The sequence below is a fragment of the Neofelis nebulosa genome, chromosome 2, assembly GCF_028018385.1.
Source record: "Neofelis nebulosa isolate mNeoNeb1 chromosome 2, mNeoNeb1.pri, whole genome shotgun sequence".
In the NCBI taxonomy this organism is placed as follows: domain Eukaryota; kingdom Metazoa; phylum Chordata; class Mammalia; order Carnivora; family Felidae; genus Neofelis; species Neofelis nebulosa.
The window spans coordinates 103,070,612-103,089,912 of record NC_080783.1 but is presented as its reverse complement, the minus strand read 5'-3'; the positions used below and the strand labels follow the sequence as shown (position 1 = coordinate 103,089,912).

Below are 19,301 nucleotides of genomic sequence, written 5' to 3'. Positions count from 1 at the left end.
TATTTATTGTGATTATTGGTATAGGTGGATTTGTTTCTAACATCTGCTTTTTGTTTTTGATATCTGCTGCTTTTTCTATGCTATTTTTCTTTTCTTGCTTTTTTAAGAATTGAAATTTTTGTTTTATTTTTTTCCTCCCCTTAGGATTTGGATGTTATATTTTAAGGTTTTTAGTGGTTACCTTTGGCATTTTTCCAAGCTTAGTTAACAAAATCTGAATTAGTCCATAATTTCTCCCACTCTCAAACAGATACAAGAGTCTCAGAACATTTTAACTCAGTCATTTACTCAGTCACCTTACATGTCATTGTTGTCTAGTCTTTTAGTGTGCCTTTTAAAAAAGCACCCATGTAAGTGGACATGATTATTATTTCATATAGACATGGCTTGTTTAGATGTACCTGTATGGTCACTATTTCTTTGCTTATCATTCCTTGTTTTTTTTTGTTCCCCATTTGGGATCGTTTTCCTTCTATCTGAAGTGTACTTTTTAGTAGTTTTTGAGATCAGAACTATTGGTAAACTCTCTAATTTTTCTATATCTGAAATGTCCTTATTTTGCCTTCTTTCTTAAAGATTAGTTTTGCTCTAAGTTGACAGTTATTTCTTCTCTGCACTTTCAAGATATTAGATCACTATTTTCTGATTTCCATTGGTTAAGTTTGTTATAATTTCATAACTGCAAATAATCTGTCACTTTTCTTCAGCTGCTTTTTGAGCTTCTTAGTGTGTCTGGGTGTGGTTTCATTTTCCAAATTTGTTTTCCTGCTCGATGGCATGCATTACACTTTCTGCTTTTTTTAGGTTTCTGTCTTTCATTGCTTTTGGAAAATCCTCAGCCCTTATCTCTTTAAAATTTGCCTCTCTACCATTCTTTCATCCTGGGGCTCCATTTATTTGTATGTTAGACTTTTTATTTTAACCTTTTAACCTCTCTTTTGTATTTTTTATCTGTCTTTTTTTTTTTTTTTTTCATTCTGGGTAATTTCTTCAGCTCCAATTTAGAATTCACTAATTTTCTTCAACCTGCAGTTAAATCCATCAAATTAGGTTTGTTTCCAACAATCTTTCATTCCTGAATTTTCGTTTTTCATCCTATCAAGTCCTTTCATTGTGCCTTATTTCTTACTTATTTTTGTGATTCTATTTTTTAATCCTTTAGTTTATCATTATTCTCTATTTGATAGTTCTATTCTTTGAAGTCCTTGGGAGTTGTGTCTCTGCTGATTCTCACCTGTGGTTTGTTGATCTTAGATATGGAGCTTTCATTGGTTGGTCTGAACTGAGGTTGCTCTTCTCCAGAAAGGACTTAAATTTGCTTTTGCCAGGAGCCAAGGACAGCATTGTCTTATTTGTATGTGCATGCATGCTCTCATTTATTTTCTGCCATGGTGGTTTCTCTTACCTCCTGAGTTTAGCAGTACATTTAAAAGTATGTCTTTTGGGGCGCCTGGGTGGCTCAGTCAGTTGAGCGTCCGGCTTCGGTTCAGGTCATGATCTCGCAGTCTGTGAGTTCAAGCCCCGCGTCGGGCTCTGTGCTGACAGCTTGGAGCCTGGAGCCTGCTTCGGATTCTGTGTCTCCCTCTCTCTGCCCCTCCCCCACTCATGCTCTGTCTCTCTCTGTCAAAAATAAATAAACATTAAAAAAATTTTTTAAAAGTATGTCTTTTGTTCAGGAACTAGTTGTTGTGTAGCAGAAAGACTCCTCACGAAGTGAAAGCATTAATGAATTCTCTAGTAAGGGAACAGTTTTAACTGTTTTTATTTTCATTTAACAAAATTTTTTTTTAGCGTTTATTTATTATTGAGAGACAGACACAGAGCGTGAGCAGGGGAGGGGTAGGAGACACAGAATCTGAAGTAGGCTCCAGGCTCCGAGCTGTCAGCACAGAGCCCGACGTGGGGCTCGAACTCACAGACTGCGAGATCATGACCCGAGCCGAAGTCGGTCGCCCAACCAACTGAGCCACCCAGGTGCCCCTAGATTAGACCTTTAAAAGTAAGCTCTGCCTATGATAGAGATTATAGAAATAAGCTAGGCTTCTGGTCTGGTAAATGAAATCAACACTCAATAAACAAGGGGTTGATAATTCACTTTACGGGAGGATTGACATTGAGGCTTTTGGTTGTGAAGTGTATCAAAGGTTCCATTTGTGACTGCCCATTTCTCGACAGAGGACACAAACATGAAGCCAAAGAATTTTGCATAACTATCAGAGGTCAACCTGAACTCAGATAAAGGACCTGGAGTTACTACAGAAAGTGGTGGGGGAAAACAGAATTTAACTGGGCAAAACCTCCACTTGGCACACTTTCCAGGAAACAAAATTAGTATGTTTCACCTTAGACAAAAAAATGTTATAAACCAGTCGTTTCATTTGGTTAACCCCCTATTAAGCTTCCCTGGACAGCTCCTTTTTCACTTTATCCAACAATTATTTGTAACCTAGTTTTAAAAGACAGGCCACTCCTCCTTCTCACTGAAGCCACCTGTGCTCTTTCCATATCCTCTAGGACTTGGGATTCCCATTCTGTCTCTGTCTCTCTTGTCTTCAGCCACTCCTGTTTATCTTGTTCTTTTCCAGGAACACCCAAAACACGTTCAGATTAAAACCATGGAAAAAAAAAAAAAAAACAAGCTCTCTTTCTGTCCATTTCTCCCCAGTTACCAATCCTCTCTCTCTCCCACTTTATAACCAACTCTTGGATGAGTTGTCCAGAACTAGTCTCCATTTCCTTAGCGTCTCCGTTCCTCCCCAGTCCTCCAACACTGCATCGACATTCTCACCGTAAAGTTTCCCTATTTTCAAATTCAGTGGACACTTACTGCTCTGCATGTTGCTTCTCCACAGCATTCAATACTGTTTCAGACACTCAGTGCACGCGTGTGCATGCACACACACACACACACACACTTCCTTTATCCCTTATTTCTTTTATTTATTTTGAGAGATGCAAGCAGGGAAGGGCCAGAGGGAGGAGAGAGGGCATCCCAAGCAGGCTCCATGCTGTCAGGGAGACCCCAACATGGGGCTCGATCCCATGACCCCAAGATCACGACCTGAGCTGATATCAAGAGTGGACACTTAAGCAACTGAGCCAGCCAGGTGCCCCTCTTTAGCCCTTACTTTAAAATGTCAAAGGGACACTTGGTTGGCTCAGTCAGTTGAGCATTGGACTCTTGATTTCGGCTCGGGTCATGATCTCCTGGTTTGTGGGTTCAGGCCCCATGTCGGGTTCTGCACTGACACTGCAGAGCCTGCTTGGGATTCTCTCTCTCATAATAAATAAACTTAAAAAAATAAAAAGTCAGTTATAAAGGTCAACAATGTTGAGTATTATTGTATGTCTCCTGAAACCAATTACTGTATGATTACTCATAATAATTACTATTATCAGTATTGTATATATTAGTGTAAATTATTTTCATTTTATATAAATGTATTTTTTAATTTTTTTAACGTTTTTTATTTATTTTTGAGAGAGAGAGACAGAGTGCAAGCTGGGGAGGGCAGAGAGAGAGGGAGACACAGAGCCCGAAGCAAGCTCCAGACTCTGAGCTATCAGCACAGAGCCTGACGCAGGGCTCGAAGTCACAACCCGTGAGATCATGACGTGAGCCGAAGTCAGACGCTTAACCAACTGAGCCACCCAGGTGCCCCTCTATTTCGTTTTAATTAAGAACTTATTATATTGATTTAAAAAATATATGCATAGGCAGGTTCTATTTCTGAATTTCATTTTAGGTTAGTAAAAATAGATTTTCAAGTATTCATTAGAACAAGTTGGTGCTGGTCTGGTAAGATTGAGAATTTCTGCTCTAATGGTTCTAGCTTCCTCTTTGTAAAGACACCAGGGCAGTGACCCAGTAGAAGCAAGCTTCTGTACTTCCAAGGGCCCACGTCATTGCTTTCAGAAAAGATTCAGCTTATCAAGTAGCTGAGTGATCTTCTCTTAAACTTACGTGAGTTATTCTGGTCGTTCCTTAGTTCTTGTGTGAAACCACACAAGAACTTAATAATGGACATTCTATCACTTTTAAAGCTTAACTCTCTCACTGTGATGTATGGAAGGACACAGAGCAGAAAAGCAAAACTCTAAGCATGTGATTTGTTTTGTTGTTGAAAACTATTGTAGTGAAGTTGTTTTCTGACCATGGTTCTTTCTTTGGAAAACTCTTATCAGGGGCTCAAGGCCATCTTTCAGTCATTGTTCCCAGGAAATGGTTTTTAGCCACTGGACTGCTTTGTGCGTATGGGTTTTTTCTTCCCTATACAGTAAGCCAGTTCTGCTTCAGTAGAAAAGGTTGACTGCATGATAGGTGGCTGTTCTCTGAAGAGTTCTTGTTTTCTCGATGGACCCAGGACCGACTTGTGGGACCACCCAGGGGACATCCCACATGGAACACACAGAGCGCAAGCCTGTGGCTCTGGTGGGGTGCGCGTTTGCTCCTTCTGCCTTTCAGAGAACAGGGGTCGCAGCCACATCTGCAGTGTGCAGGGGCACAGCTCTCCAGGGCAGCCAGGGGACCAACGTCCTGGGGAAGTTGGTGACAGGGCAGAGACGCAGCACAAGGGGGACAAAGGAAGCCATCTCAGCCCTGATCCCTGAGGATCAACACCATCCAGGGCACCTGGGAGCTTATTAGAAATGCACAGGTTCGGCTTCATCCCAGATCCGTGACTCAGAGCTGCGTTTGAACAAGATCCACATGCGCTCCTGTGCACATTCTAGTTTGAGAAGCGCTGCAGCCTTCTGACAGCAGCACAGACACCGCCCCCTCCAGGAAGCCTTCCAGGAAGGGGCTTTGGATGCCCCTTTCGCATCCCCCCTCCTCTGCATCCTGCCACCGCCACCACGTTGTCACCTGGATCTCCTCCATGTCCTTCCTTGCCTGTTGCTGAAGATCTTCATGTCTACCCTTTCAGAGGTGAGCTCTAGCCCAGATCATTCTGTACTCACCTTGCATATTGCCTCAGAGCAAGCGCCAGTCTGAAGGCTCACTGAGCCAATGAGCGAATGAGTGGGCAGGTGATCGGCGGGACAGAAATAAAAGCCTGAAGTTCACAGAAGGTTAGGGGTTTATTTCTGTTGCTTCTTAGACAAGCCCTACAAGGTTTCAAACACAAAATACACAGACTATTTCAATGGCATTGATTTTAAACCTCAGACCATGGCATTTAGGACTTCTGGAGCACATTGGTTCAGGCACTTTTGTACCCAGAGGCACATAGAATTTACCAGGCTGAAAGGGAATGACCCACTCTCATGGGGGGTGCTGTTGCCAGCTGCCTGGTGAGGTAGGGAAGAGCAGCAGACACCAGATCAAGGCCCAACACACAGCCCCCCCCCCCCCCCCCCCCGCCTTTCATGAGTCGACTGTCCAGTTGGTGGGTGGCCAGGTCCCCTGCTGCACCTGTTCCCTCCTGCCACCCCCACCTCGGAACCATTTTCTTCTCTTAAGAGCACCTGCAGCAGGAGGTGGACAGGGAAGGGGAGGGAGCATGCTGGATTTTGCCGTGTGTCAGCATCTTTGGTATAAGGAAATTCCCTGGGCCCAGGGAGGAGGGTCAGAGAAGGAAGGCCACCAGTACTGCCTGGGGTTGGAGATCCTGGTGGATCCCAGTCGCCCATGTTCTCCTTGCTTCCAATCAGCAGGACACTGAAGGGCCCTCATTGTGTTAAGCAAATGCTGGAATCTGTGCTTCGCCTGCCTCCTTTTCAGCGAGCATCTCCGAGGATCACGGCACCGCTTCATGGGGGCCCATGTGGAAGGCAAACTTCTGCAGCTCAGCCTTGCAGGAGCAGAAGGAAAACATCTGCAGGAAGCAGACAACTTCGCCTGTGCCACCGTCCCTCCATCAGTCACCGGCCTAATGAGATACTCTTGCACTTGGCTTTTTTTTTTTTCCACCCCCTTTTCACTAAAGGACCCTAATGCGTTCTGCAGACATGAGCTCGTGAAGCCTCTCTGGGGGAGGCAGGGGCATCCTCTTCTCGCTGTCTCACCAGCCTTTGCTGGCTCGACCGTGCTCCTAAGATACCTGTGGCCCAGAAGACCCACACTCCCCATTTGGAGCAGAGGTCAGTGTTTGTCTCACTCATGTCTTCCGTTGGGACCCTGTCCCCTCTGTGGCTACAAGTCCTTTTTTTTTTTTTTTTTGGTGGAGAGGACAGATCATCCTGGTTCTGGGGTCGGGGGGCTCAGCCAAGAACAGCTATTTATCCACAGGGGAAATCACAGCAGTTTCAGTAGGAACCAGCAAGGGTTGGCATGGGCTTCGAGGACACGTGTCCTGCGGCCCTGGTTGGGGTCCAGCCTCTTGTGCTTTGGGGCAGCAGTCTGATGAGTTTGCAGCTTTGGTAGAAAAGACCCTCCCAACTATTCTGAGTGTAACTGACTGGGGTTGGTGATCCTTGGGGTCACCATTGCCCATGTGCTCCCTGTTTTCCCTGGAGCAGTGTGGAACTTGGAGCCAGTAAGGTTTTCTGGTAGGTTCTCTGCCTGGCAGCAGCAGAGGGCATCTGATGAGGTCCCAAGGTTTTTCCACAGGACCAGTTCAGCGGGGACAGTCCTTCGGTGCCCTGGGCGGGTCTGAGAAAAGCCTCAGCTGTGATGCTGAGGGCTGTCTGCTACATTTCCCCCTCCCCCTCGAACTGATTTCCAGAGGGCCTGCTCTGGGCCTTCCTAAGAGATATCCAAACTAATGATCTGAAAGGTGAGAAGGCACAGTGGTTTGAAGAACAGTCATCACCAACTTAAAGGAGGGAAAAAAAATTACCCTTGTTCTCAAGACGGTTCATTAGTGGCTCCTACGCGGAGGTGACTTCACACTCCCGCAGGAGAATCAATGTGTAGCCGCTGTGGTGACTTCTGACTTTCAGGAAAAAAAAAAAAAAATCTCCCCAGCTCAAGGAGGATTAGAGGGGACAGCTTCGGCCCGACCCCGCAAAGGACTCATCTTTAATTTGCTCCCAGGGCACAGACACCAGGCTCAGCCCCCAGGGTCCTAGCAACCGCCTGACCTCCTGCTGCCGCTGAAGGTGAATGAGGGAGGAGCCCACCCCCTGCTCGCTGGCGACCCTTCCACCCTGTGATCCCATGAGGCTCCAGGCAGAGCCCTTATCTGCCCCCTTTGGGCTCCAACTCGACAAAAGCCTTGGGAAAGCAGCAAAAAGGGAGTGGGACACAAATGGATGGAATCCACCAAGGTACGAGCCTCTTACTGCCTTTTCTGTGCAAAGAGTGTGTGTCTATTTCTGCAGAGATCACAACAGTGTGAGCTGCTGTTCTAACATCTGGCCCTTGCTTTTAAATCTACAAGTTGAAATCTCAGGGGCTCAACTCTTTAAGTATAAATGCAAATCCTGTTATATATATATATGTGTATATATATATATATATATATATATATATGAAATATACATGAACATATATATCATACACACACACGTGTGTGTGCCATTCTGAATGTTGCCACCTACACTGGTGTCCCAGGAATTCAGACCTCACACCACCAATGTGTGCACCATTTCACCGTCCTGCTCGATCGAGAAAAGCAGCCCCGACAGGCCCAGGGCACTGTCCTGCCTGTGTCTGGTTTCTGGGGCCAGAGGCGGGCACCTCACACGTGGCTCGTCTTCTGGGCCAGGGCGTGGTCCATCGGCAGCATAAACTTGGTGGCACCGTCCTTCTCCCAGCCCCTCCGGATTCTGGAGAGTCTGCGGCTGAAGCAGGGCAGCAGGAACAGAGCTTTGGCCAGGATAACGACACAGGGCACCAGCAGCGTGAGCGTGAAGGTGGGAGGCAGGTAGAACTTGTAATGGCTGTCTTCGAAGGCACGGGTCCAGCCGTAGGTGAGCGTGTGGAGGGTGCTCAGCACGAGGGCCACGAAGCCCAGGGTGGACTGCGGAAGAAAGGAAGGATGGAGTTAGGGCGAGGGGGACCACAGACACAGCGATCCCACCAAAGGCTCATCGGCTTGCCTGGCAGAGGGGAAGGAAGGCGGGCATTGCTTTGGTAGTCAAGACTCTGGGTTCCAGTCCCAGCCCCATGACCCCCTCTCTGCATGATCTTACTACTACTCCCTGAACTCTCTGAGCCTCAGTTTCCCCAACGGAAAAATGACAATCATGCCTCCAGCCTGCAGGTGTGTAGGGACTGACTGAATCATGAGCATCTGATAAAGTGAGGCGGTTTCTTCCCCAAACTGTGTTATTCTGGCAGCCACCAGAGGACTTCGATGGAATGCAGTTCAAAGACATTTAAAAACATTGTACTAGTTTTGCTCATATTTCAACGTATCTTAGAGTACCAGGTGTCTCCCAGCATACCAAAGCCATAGTTTCACAAATAATAATTGGCCTAAGATGAGGGGAGATAAAAAGGTGAACTGGTTTTAGGTTGATTTAAAGATAAACACAAAGTGACAAGCGTACTTGGCAGGTGGCTTTGGCACCAGTCGTGAGAGCGGCTCAGAGGCCTGCGGGCCGGGTTACCTGACGCTATTTGTGAAGCCCTAGGCTTGATGGGTGCCGGTCCCTCCCCTCCCATCCACGCCCCGACTCATGAACACCTCAGCGGGAAACCCCACTAGGGCACTCTCCTGCCTGGAAGGGGATGCGCAGAGATGGAGACTGTCACAAACCTGAACAGAAGCTGCGGCCCGTAAATAGCTGGGAAGTGCTGATCTGTAGCTCTAGCCTTGGACTCTGTGGCAGGTCAAGTTCTTGTGGACGACAAATGAGGTGTTCCAGAGTCTACTGTTGGTGGTATAGTCTCGCATGACACTGTGACCCCGGGCAAGCCACTAAATCAGCCTCAGTGGGAAGTCCGTGCTTCCCAAAGCTGGAGCTGGAGATGTGGGGGAAGCGCTGTATGGATCAGCATTCTGCAGCCCCCCAGACGAGGCCGGGGTGACGGACAGCACGGGGCACCAAGGGTTAGGGCTTCGTGGCAGGTGTGGGTGAGAGGCACTGGGCGGTACTAAGGAACCACCAAGAGATTTGGGGCAGGAGAGCCCTGTGTTCATTGCATAAGGGATGAAAATAGCAGGGACCTATCAAGCAGTGCACACATTTGCATTTTCTCCAAGGAGAGCCTGTAAGGGTTTAATTGAAATGCGGCAGTATGACGGTCCCTCAGGGTACTCTTTATGGGTTGCTTTTGAGCTTTCCACGGGGAAGCTACAATTGGGCCTCCTGGATTTCCTTCCAGCCCAGCTTGTCAGCATCGATCCAGGGGTTTGGTTGAGAGACGGTCTTGTCCGCACACCCCTCAGGCACGGCTCGAAGTGGGTCCAATTCTGCTACCGTGCCTCATTCTCGCTCCTCCCTAGCGCGGGGGGACGCCTTGCTGATATCCACTCCAGTACAGACACCAAAGATGTGACACCTCAGTATGCGAAAGAACATTGTTTGGGAGAACTGCTTACAGTACTTCTCTGAAGAAACAAACATTTTCTAATGACCAGCCACTATATGTTCATAGAGAGGTTCCCAAGCACAGCATTCTTGAGCCCTGAAAAATACTAGTTGCCGGAAGACCCCCAGTTTCTATCCTCCTAGGCATCTCTGTTTTTCCTTAGCTTTTAACCACTTCAAGGATGTCTTTATCCCATCTTTAACAATTTCCTGGCTCAACACAGCCTGTTGGGAAAAGCCATCGTTGGATCTGTGCTACTCCCCACAGTCAGGTCAAATTAAAATGGTCAGTCCCCAAAGTGGAAGGCTCCCCGCCTGCGAGTCACAGCCAAATCCTTGTCACTTCCAGATGTATCTATCAAGAACGCCAAATCTCTTAGCAACTTCTGAACCACACCAACTTTTTCTTAGTTCTGATCTACTGATATTGAAGACTGGGGTTACAAAGGTCTCCAGCACTGAGAAAATATTTGGAATTAATATCCGCAATACATAGAGAACTCCTAAACTCAACAACGGAATACCAAATGACACAGGGGCACCTGGGCGGTTCAGTTGATTAAGCGTCCGACTCTTTGATTTCGGTTCAAGTGATCTTACGGGTCGTGAGTTCGAGCCCTGCGTCAGGCTCTGTGCTGACGGTGCACAGCCTGCTTGGGATTCCCTCTCTCTCTCCTTACCCCGTTCACGCTCAAATAAACTTTAAAAAGAAAAAGAAAACCAAACAACCCAATTCAAAAATAGGCAAAGTACTTGAACAGAAGTTTCTCCAAAGAAGATCTCTGAATGGGCAATAAGCAATGGAAAAGATGTTCTGCATCACTGATCATTAGAGAAATGCAAATCCAACCACAGTATGTTGCCTCGTGCCTGTTAGAATGGCTACCATCAAAAAACCAGAAAACAAATGTTGAAAGTATATGGAGAAATGTGAGACCTCGTGCACCGTGGGTGGGAATATGAAAGGCTGCAGCTGCTATGGAAGACAGGAGGGAGGTTCCTCAATAAATTAAAAATACAATTACCATGGGCTCCAGCACTCTCACTTCTGGTATACACCCCCAAAGGACTACGAGCAGGGTCCTGAAGAGATTGGTATATACCCCATGCTGGTACCAGCACTGTGCCCGATAGCCAAAATGCAAGAGCAGCCCGAGCGTCCACCAACAGATGAATCGATAGGCAAAGTGTCATCACTCTAAACAGTGGAATATTATTCAGCCTTTAAAAAGGAAGACAGTTTTGGGGCACCTGGGTGGCTCAAGTTGGTCAAGCGCCTGACTCTTGATTTCGGCTCAGGTCACAATCTCATGGTCTGTGAGATCGAGCTCCCGCTTCAGGCTCCTCGCTGCCAGCGCTGAGCCTGCTTGGGATTCTCTCCCTCTCTCTCCCCTGTTTGTGCTCTCTCTCTCTCAAAATAAAAAAATAAATGAACATTAAAAAAAGTGAAAAGGGGGGCGCCTGGGTGGCTCAGTTGGTTAAGCGGCCGACTTCGGCTCAGGTCATGATCTCGCGGTCTGTGAGTTCGAGCCCCGCATCGGGCTCTGTGCTGACAGCTCGGAGCCTGAAGCCTGTTTCAGATTCTGTGTCTCCCTCTCTCTGACCCTCCCCTGTTCATGCTCTGTCTCTCCCTGTCTCAAAAATAAATAAAACGTTAAAAAAAAAAATTTTTTTTTTTAAATGAAAAGGAAGGTAGTTTTGACACCTGCTCTGCCATGGACGAACCCCGAGGACATGATGCTAAGTGAAATGAGCCCGTCACAAAAAGACAAATACTACATCAGGGCACTTCTGTGAGGCAGTAAAAGTCAGAGACGGTGGAGTGGTGATTGCCAGGGGCTGGGGGTGGGGGCAGTGGGGAGTTAGTGATTAATGGGGACACGGGGTCAGTGTTGCAAGATGAAAAGAGCCGTGGAGATGGATGGTGGGGAGGGTTGCACCGCAGTGTGGATGTACTTAATATCACTGAACTGAACATTTAAAACTGGTTAAGAGAGTAAATTTTGTGTTATTTCACTACAATTAAAAAAAAAAAAAATTGAGGGGGAAGGAAAAGCCCCCAACACAGACCATCAGGAATAAATCTTGAACAAGCCAGACGCCATGCTGGGGTCCCTCAACCAGCTCCCCGGCCCCAAACTGTTGCTTGCCTAACTCAGGTGGATTTACTGGGCTTTGCTCAGATGCGTGGGAAGTGCCTTTTACCCCTGAGTCTGGGACTGTGGTTTTCAGATCTGGTTACATGGTAAGATCACCTGGGGGGTTGGGGAATAATATGAATGCCCACTCTTGGCCCGGAAATGCAGACTAGATTGGTTTGGGGTGGGGCTGAGGCATCTTTAGCTTTTAGAAATTCAGTGATGATGCTCCTGTGCAGGGAGGACTAAGAACAACTAATTTAGGAGACTCTCCTCACCCAAGCCTTTCTAGCGTCAGGTCGAGAAGTACCTGTGTGCCCTCTGCCCAGGCTATTTGATTAGGGTCAACCTGGCCCTACACCTGCCTTCCACAAAGATCCACTGAGGCCTTGATGGGCCCCCACTCTGCACTGTGGGGTTGCCCCAGATGCTGCAGCAATGAGAACCCACCCAGGCCCAGGAACCTTGCCCCTGTAGCCCCAGTGAGGCTTCAGGTCTCCCTCAGTGACATGCCCCGAAGCTCCCTACCCACGTGGGCCACCACCTCCAGCTCCTAGTTTGGAGTAATGGATTGTGCTGGGCATGTGTACATGCACTGGGAGGGCCCAGAGATGCTGCTCCTGCTCATATGTCCTCATCCTTTTGCCATCCAAAATTCCATGCTGACAGATGGCAGCAAGCCCCAGCCTCAGGCTACTGGTTTACAGGGAGGGCTGAAAGTCAAAGACCAGCCAGTAACAAAGGGCCTCTTGACTTTCCAGTCCCAATGGGACGCCTGGATGATTCCAGCGAGTCTGTTCTCCTAAAACTCTCTGTCCTTGGGAACAGTCTGAAGATCCCACACACTGCTCCCATCCCAACAACGCCTGTATTCCCCAAGCTAAAGCCATTTATATTATACGTAAGCTCATTAGCAAAAAAGAAACAGCCAGATTGTCAGTGGTTTCTGCTGGTGCTCAGTTACTGTGGCACAGAGGGGCTTTGGCCAACTGCTCACAAAGCCGGGGTCAGAGCTGGTCTCTGTCATTATTTCAGGCTGGTGGCCGGAGTGGGCAAGGTCACAGGAAGCTCCCCTACCTTTGGGGCTGACCTGGGCTTCTAAGAGCAGAACCCCGATTTCTCTGTCCAGGTGGGCTGCATTGATCCAGGTATTTTGCCATCTAACAACGTCTACCTGGCTTAGTAAGAGCAGTTAGCACAGCTGAGACCAAACCAAAGCAATAACAACAGCAAACAAAATTCAAAACTTTGAAAACAGTCCTAGGAACAAAAGGATAAACACAAGTCACTGCTCTGGAGTCAACACACCGTTTTGGTGACTCTTAGCTAAATAAACCACAGACCCAGGAGGCAGGCCAAGCCCATTGAGAACCATGGCTCTCCATGGTCAGTTTTTCTTTCTTTCCTTCCTTCTTTCCTCTCTCTCTCTTTTCTTTCTTTCTTTCTTTTTTTTTTTTTAATATTTATTATTTTTGAGAGAGAGAGACAATGCAAGCTGGGGAGGGGCAGAGTGGAGGGACAGAGGATCTGAAGCAGGCTCCGTGCTGACAGCAGCCAGCCCAATGTGGGGCTCGAACTCACGAACTGTGAGATCATGACCTGATCGGACCTGAGTCAGACACTCAACTGGCCGAGCCACCCAGGCGCCCCTCCAACAGCGGTGGTTATGTGTGGCAGTGGAAGGAGATGGGAGTGCTAATCTTATGGGGAAGGTTGCAACTTACCTCAAAACTCATTCAGCCGCTACTAAATACATGTATTGTGCATTTGACGTGTCCTCAGCTCACACCTTCCCAAGGACCACAGGAGGGGGGCACAGACATAAATGGGGACACTGATGCTCTGACAGGCTAAGAAACTATCTCACGGGGCAGCCACAGTCTAGGTCAGGGGTGGTCTGGGTATCTATTTCTCCAAGGGAGTTCTGGGATTCCAAACTTTGTGATGGAAGCTTACAGGAACCATCACATTTTTCATTACTGCCCAGTACACAACCACGTATGCAAACATGACTATTGGAAAAAATATCTATCCGGGGAACATGCAAGGCACTCTGACATTCTGTAACATCCTATTTCGTTTGTAAAAAGCTGGTTGCGATCCACCAAATTGATTTCGTGACCCACCAGGGAGAATCGACCCCAGTTTGCCAACACTGCCCTGGACCATTTGGACCCCCAGGGCTGGAGTGTCTCGGCATCTCGTGAACTCAGAAATGGGTGGTTGGTAGCTTCGTCAGGGAGCGTGGCGATGTGGCCACACGCCCCAAGCATAATAGCAAAATGCTTTTTGTTTTCTTCCACATATCACCCCCACGGTGGCTCAGGACACCTCTGTAGGCATTAACCCCATCTTCTAAGAGTGTAAAGCGAGGCTTGGGGGAGGGAGCGGGTCATCGGCCCCCAGCTCGAGCTGGGACAGGGGGAGGCAGAGCTGGACCCCGGGCTCCGCGCGCTGACGGTTTGCACTCTTGGGAGACAGAGCGTTTGATTTTCTGGACGGAACGCAGGCGTTTGACTTCCACAAGTAAAACCCTGCCATTGTTACCTACCCATCTCCTGGCCTCGCAACCCCCCTGCTCTTGCAGTGACAGAGGGGCTTCCATATTTAGATTTCAACTCTTAAATATGTAAAGTCGAGCGCGGCTGCCAAGGTTCCGGGCACCTTTTGCTAACAAAATCAAATCCTCTGGCTTTCTCCGGCAGCCAGAGCCGGGGCCTGTAATCTACAGCTGCTTAACGGAGCAACTTGCTGGTGAGGGGGGCAACCCGCCATCTGTTTTAATTGTGGATGAACCCCGCACCCCAGGATACTCCAGGCAGGAACGGAAAAATCCTAGATTTGGGTGTGCACCACATGAGGATTAGCGGCAGATAAATAAAATTCCTTTCTCCCCCCTCCGATGCTGGCCTGCGTCAGCCCCGAGTACTCCTCTGGGGACCTCTGGAGATGAGCAGAGCCAGGGAGATTCAGAAACATCCACTTAAAAAACAAAACAAAACCACCACAACTTTGTTTTGTTCTAGGGTATGTAAGCGTCCCCAGTCAGGAACAATTAATTTGGATTACGTAAGAGCACTGCTCTTATGATCCCTCTGCTTATCCTGTACCATGTCCTCGCCACACAGACAGGATGTGTGACAGATTTTTTGTTAATAATGGGGGTGGATATGATAGCTGTTCTCTGCCCTGATACAGTATCGATGGCAGAACCCAGCATTAGTCAGCACCTATCCATGGAGGGGATGAGTTAATCCACCAACACATGGGGGCTGACCGCATACTTTGTGCAGAGAACAGTGGGAGATGCCAAAGAAAGATAAAAAAAAAAAAAATGTCCCCGTCTCAGTTGTCCTTTCAGTTGCAACGCGGCTATGCCTGTCTTGTTCCCTGTCACATCACAGACCTAACACGACGCCTGGCATGCAGTAGGCGCTCAATAAGTATTTGCTGAACTAATACAGGTGCAAAGACCCTGTGCCGTCAGCGGCATCTCCTCAACTGTGTTTGCTGCAGCATAAGTAACCGTTATCTGAAAAATCACAACAAAAAAACAAGACAATACAAAAAAAAAGAAAAAAACAAAAAACGGGGGAGGGAAGGGGCTAATGGTGAAATAAGTCAAAGTGGGTGTCTTGTAGACGTTACCAGAATCTCTGCTGGGTCAAAGTGCACTGTGAGGCTCTTAGGGGAAGGCAAATCTTTTCTCAAATTTATTTGACAAGAGACCTCCTTTCCTCTGGAGTTTTCAGAGGAACGGTGGTCCTTTGGGAAATGCTGTGTTTTACCCCCTATACCCTGGTGAACCTCATGTTCACCTCCTCTTTGCCCTGTGTGAATCAAGGGCCTAAAGGGGACAGCAGGGCCAGGTTGAGATGATGTTGCTGGGTGGCCGGCTAGGCTCACTCACTGGCTCACTGATCCCAGCTAGACGGGCGAGATGCTCAAGGATTGTGGAAACTGAGAATGTTTTAGCCCAGGGTTCAGTGTTCTGTCGTCTAAATTTTTCTTCTTTTTTAAAAAAAAAATTATTTACTTTTGAGAGGGATGGGGGGCAGGGGAGGGGCAAACAGAGAGGGAGAGAGACTCCCAAGCAGGCTGTGCGCTGTATCTCACCAACTGTGAGATCGTGAGCTGAGCCGAAATCAAGACCCTTAACCGACTGAGCCACCCAGGCGTCCCTATTGTCTGATTTTGTCACGCGCCTACACCCGGCTTCCCCAGATGTCATGAGGACGGAGCTTCATCTGCACCCCCTTTATCAAGAGACTTGGCTGAGCCCTCAAGGCCCCGGGAGGCCCTGGCATCTGACTGAACTGTCCTGTTGCACACATTGTGAAAGCCGAGGCGGTTCCCAGAAGGGAAGGTGCTTGCACACGAGGGTCGGGGCCAACGTAAGCTGAGGAAGTGAGCTAGGGCTCACTAGCGTAGGCAGAGCTACCTTACCTGAACGAAGCTGAACTCCCTCCAGTTAAGCGAGTTTGCAATGGATGGCAGTGAGGTGACAGCCAGCAGGGACAGTGTGCCGAGGGCCAGCACTCCCAGGGAGAGGTATATCTCCATCCTCCAGACTTCCTCCTCAATCCACAGGTGGCTCTTGTTGGCCAAGACCTAATGGAGATGGAAGAAAACCCGTGAGCGCAGTGGCAGAGGTCGGTGGCCTGGGGCGTGGGCGAGCTGGGGTTTTAGGACTGGAGACACGCCACGCTGGCTAACGTGCCCGCCACACTCAACGTGCGCCTGGTCCTGTTCAAAGTGCTTCTTAGGCATCAGCTCCCCCAATTTACAACGCCACAAGGTAGGGGTCGCTGTGATCCCCACGTTATAGATGAGGGAAAATGAGGCACGAGGATCACGTAACTATGCCAAGGTGACACACAGGGTAGTGGACGGCGGGGCTGGGATTAGGACCCGGGCAGTCTGGGTCTCGGCTTTCACAAAGCTTCCCCGGGCCCGTGAAGCAGCACAGTCACGTGAGCTAACAGCAAGGGGTCCGAGAAGTCAGTAAGACATACACACCCTTCAAACATGACCATATCACGTGGTTTTCCGGGCCCCAGATCCCCCAAAGGAAGGAAGAGCTCTGCTAGCTTGGAATCCCTTCAGCCAGATGGGTTCATGCCTCCGCTGCCTGGCTCCCCTTCCAGACTGTCTTACCCTCGACCCTTTACCTTCCTGTTCCCCCAAGCTGCCCCGGCCACTGGCTTCTGCTGAGGGCACGCACACAAAGACACGCAGAGACACTAAAGTCCTCAGCGCTTCCTGACTCAAAGTCACCAGTTACCATCTTCCACTCTGTCCCCCATTTCTGCCCAAGGAATACAGCTTTGGCTCAACCATTGTGCCAGGCAACAGGGATGGACATCCATTGCCAAGCAATGGGCACTTATGAAGCACCTGCTGTGTGCTGTGCCCTGGGCTGCCGGGAGCAAGGGTACCTGCCCTCACGGAGCTCTGGAATCCCCCGCGGAGCTCAAAGGGCACACGCATCAGGGAGGCCTACAGGGCCCAGAGACTTCTCCCTCCCAACTCCCCACGTGGAGTGCCCGCGTGCCTGCCACGCCATGAACAGCACACACGAGGAAGCTTCCATTAAGGTCCTTGCAGCAGAACCGTCATTTTCCATCTAGACCAGGTAGCAGAGTTCCTGGAAGTCAAGGTGTTCTCTGAGAAGCACCACGAAATGCCACTGCTTTCGTGCTACAGCTGCAGACCGAGGAACAGTATTTTCTGTCAGGAAATGTGACTCTGCCTCAGCCGGCAGGTCTCTGCTGTGCAAAACAGAATGACTCATACAGGTTTTTGAGACACTATTTCAGCAGGAAAGAAAAAAATAACCCAAGTCCAGTTACCAGAGACAATATTAAAAATGAATCTGGTGAGGGGTGCCTGGGTGGCTCAGCGGATTGAGCGTCCGACTTCAGCTCAGGTCATGATCTCACGGTTCGTGGGTTCGAGCCCCGCATCGGTCTCTGTGCTGACAGCTCGGAGCCCGCGTCAGATTCTGTGTCTCCCTCTCTCTCTCTGCCCCACCCCTCCTTGCTCTCTGTCTCTCAAAACTGAATAAACATTAAAAAAAATAAAATAAAATAAATCTGGTGAGCTGAGCAAAATGGCTGAAAACCTGATAGGACAAAGTTTAAAGAAACCTAGAAAATGCCATCCTCCCCCCTGCCTCCCCCGGTGCTTTTCCTGCAGTTGAGAAACACGATCGCCTCTGTTCTATTTTAGGGCCGGTTGGCTCACACTGGTGTCTTTAAGCCACTAAGGGACCAGGAGTCCGGGGACCCAGGTTCTCATCCTGACCACTAGTTGTATGTGACTGGCCAATCCCAGCTCTGGGCCTCTGTTTCTCCGCTGAGGGCTAGAAGAGGCCACGTCTGAAATCCCACCACGGTGCTTGTGTACTGAGCACGTGTCAGCATTTGCCAGAAGGGTCTGACCGCTACTACCCTGCAGAGGGCGGAGAGGTCCCCCCGCGTCATGGGCTCCGAGTCTTACTCACACCTTCGCAGTGTTGACAACTGCCACCGAGTAAAGTCATCTCCCTGTAAGTTGTTTGTTCTTCAGATACACCTCATTAGTCATTCCTTTCTGCGTTTCGGTAAAATCAGGCAGTTAATGTCATAAGTCAGAGTCTGGATGATTACACACACATACCACACTTGCTTGCAAAATGTCTTGTGTTTTTCCTCTGATATTTCCACTCTGCAGTGACTCTGCGAAGCGGAGGGGTGAGGTGGGCAGGGGAGCAATGGATGGCGAGGAACCTGCATGAGGACCCGTATCCCGGCTGTGGGATAGCCTGTGGGATTTTTTTTTTAATTTTTTTAATGTTTGAGAGATAGAGCACAAGCAGGGGAGGGGCAGAGAGAGAGGGGGAGACACAGAATCCGAAGCCAGCTCCAGCCTCTGAGCTGTCAGCACAGAAGAGCCCGACGCGGGGCTCGAACTTGCGAACCGCGAGATCACCACCTGAGCCGAAGCCAGACGCTTAATCGACTGAGCCACCCGGGCGCCCCCTAGCCTGTGGGATTCTTAACCAACCTCCTGGGCCACTGTGCTGTATCTGGTGGGCTCCCCAGTGACCAGTGTCACACACGACTGCCTGGAATATAGATTCGACAGCTCCTCATTCCCCTGGTAATTCTCCCACGTTTACTGCTAACCCAGTTGGCCACCTTGAGAATGACCAGGGTAGTGCTTGCCAGCAAGGGATGGAATGGTGGCGTTCACACGTGGGGATTCCTTTCCCTGCACGTTGAAGGCTAGATCCTGAAGGACCCAGGGGCAGGAGGACCAGTGAGGCTGTGGCTGAAGTCCCTCTCCACGTCCCAAGGGTGGGCGGTGGGTGGGAAGAGGGTGGTGCTGACCACCACCCAAACTCGGAGAAGGGGGAGGCAGGGTGTGAAAGGCAGCCTTTGGCAGTGGGAGAATGGCTTCGATCTCAAGGCTGGCGTTCCTGCCGATGCTGCCACTAGGGGGCAGTCACGAGACCCTCGGCAGTCTCTTCCTGGCTAATCGCAGTGCTGTCTCTCACTTTGTTTATTGCAGGGGAAAAAAGGATGATGTTTGTGAAATGAGTAGCCTGTGACTGACGCACAGTAGGTGGTTAGTAAAGTAAATGGCTGTGCTGTTGCTTTTAATGGCAGCGAGGCAGTTACATTACTTCTTGACCTACCTACACTCAATGTGTCCTCCTCCTAAGAGATGCCTAGTATTGGCTTCATAGTGACACGG

At 49.1% G+C, this 19,301-nt stretch overlaps 1 protein-coding gene across 3 annotated transcripts in view; it reads right to left on the bottom strand.

Annotated features, from left to right (window-relative positions):
* Positions 1–7,394: 7,394 nt before the first annotated feature.
* STEAP3 (STEAP3 metalloreductase) overlaps positions 7,395–19,301 on the bottom strand; it is a 49,314-nt gene continuing 37,407 nt past the window's right edge. For all 3 annotated transcript variants that reach the window (XM_058715492.1, XM_058715494.1, XM_058715493.1), the window contains exons 4-5: positions 16,008–16,172; positions 7,395–7,907 (exon numbers count right to left, since the gene is read on the bottom strand). In XM_058715492.1, coding sequence (XP_058571475.1) covers positions 7,626–7,907; positions 16,008–16,172 — 447 coding nt within the window. In that variant the 3' untranslated portion in view covers positions 7,395–7,625. The remainder of the gene's footprint in view (positions 7,908–16,007; positions 16,173–19,301) is intronic.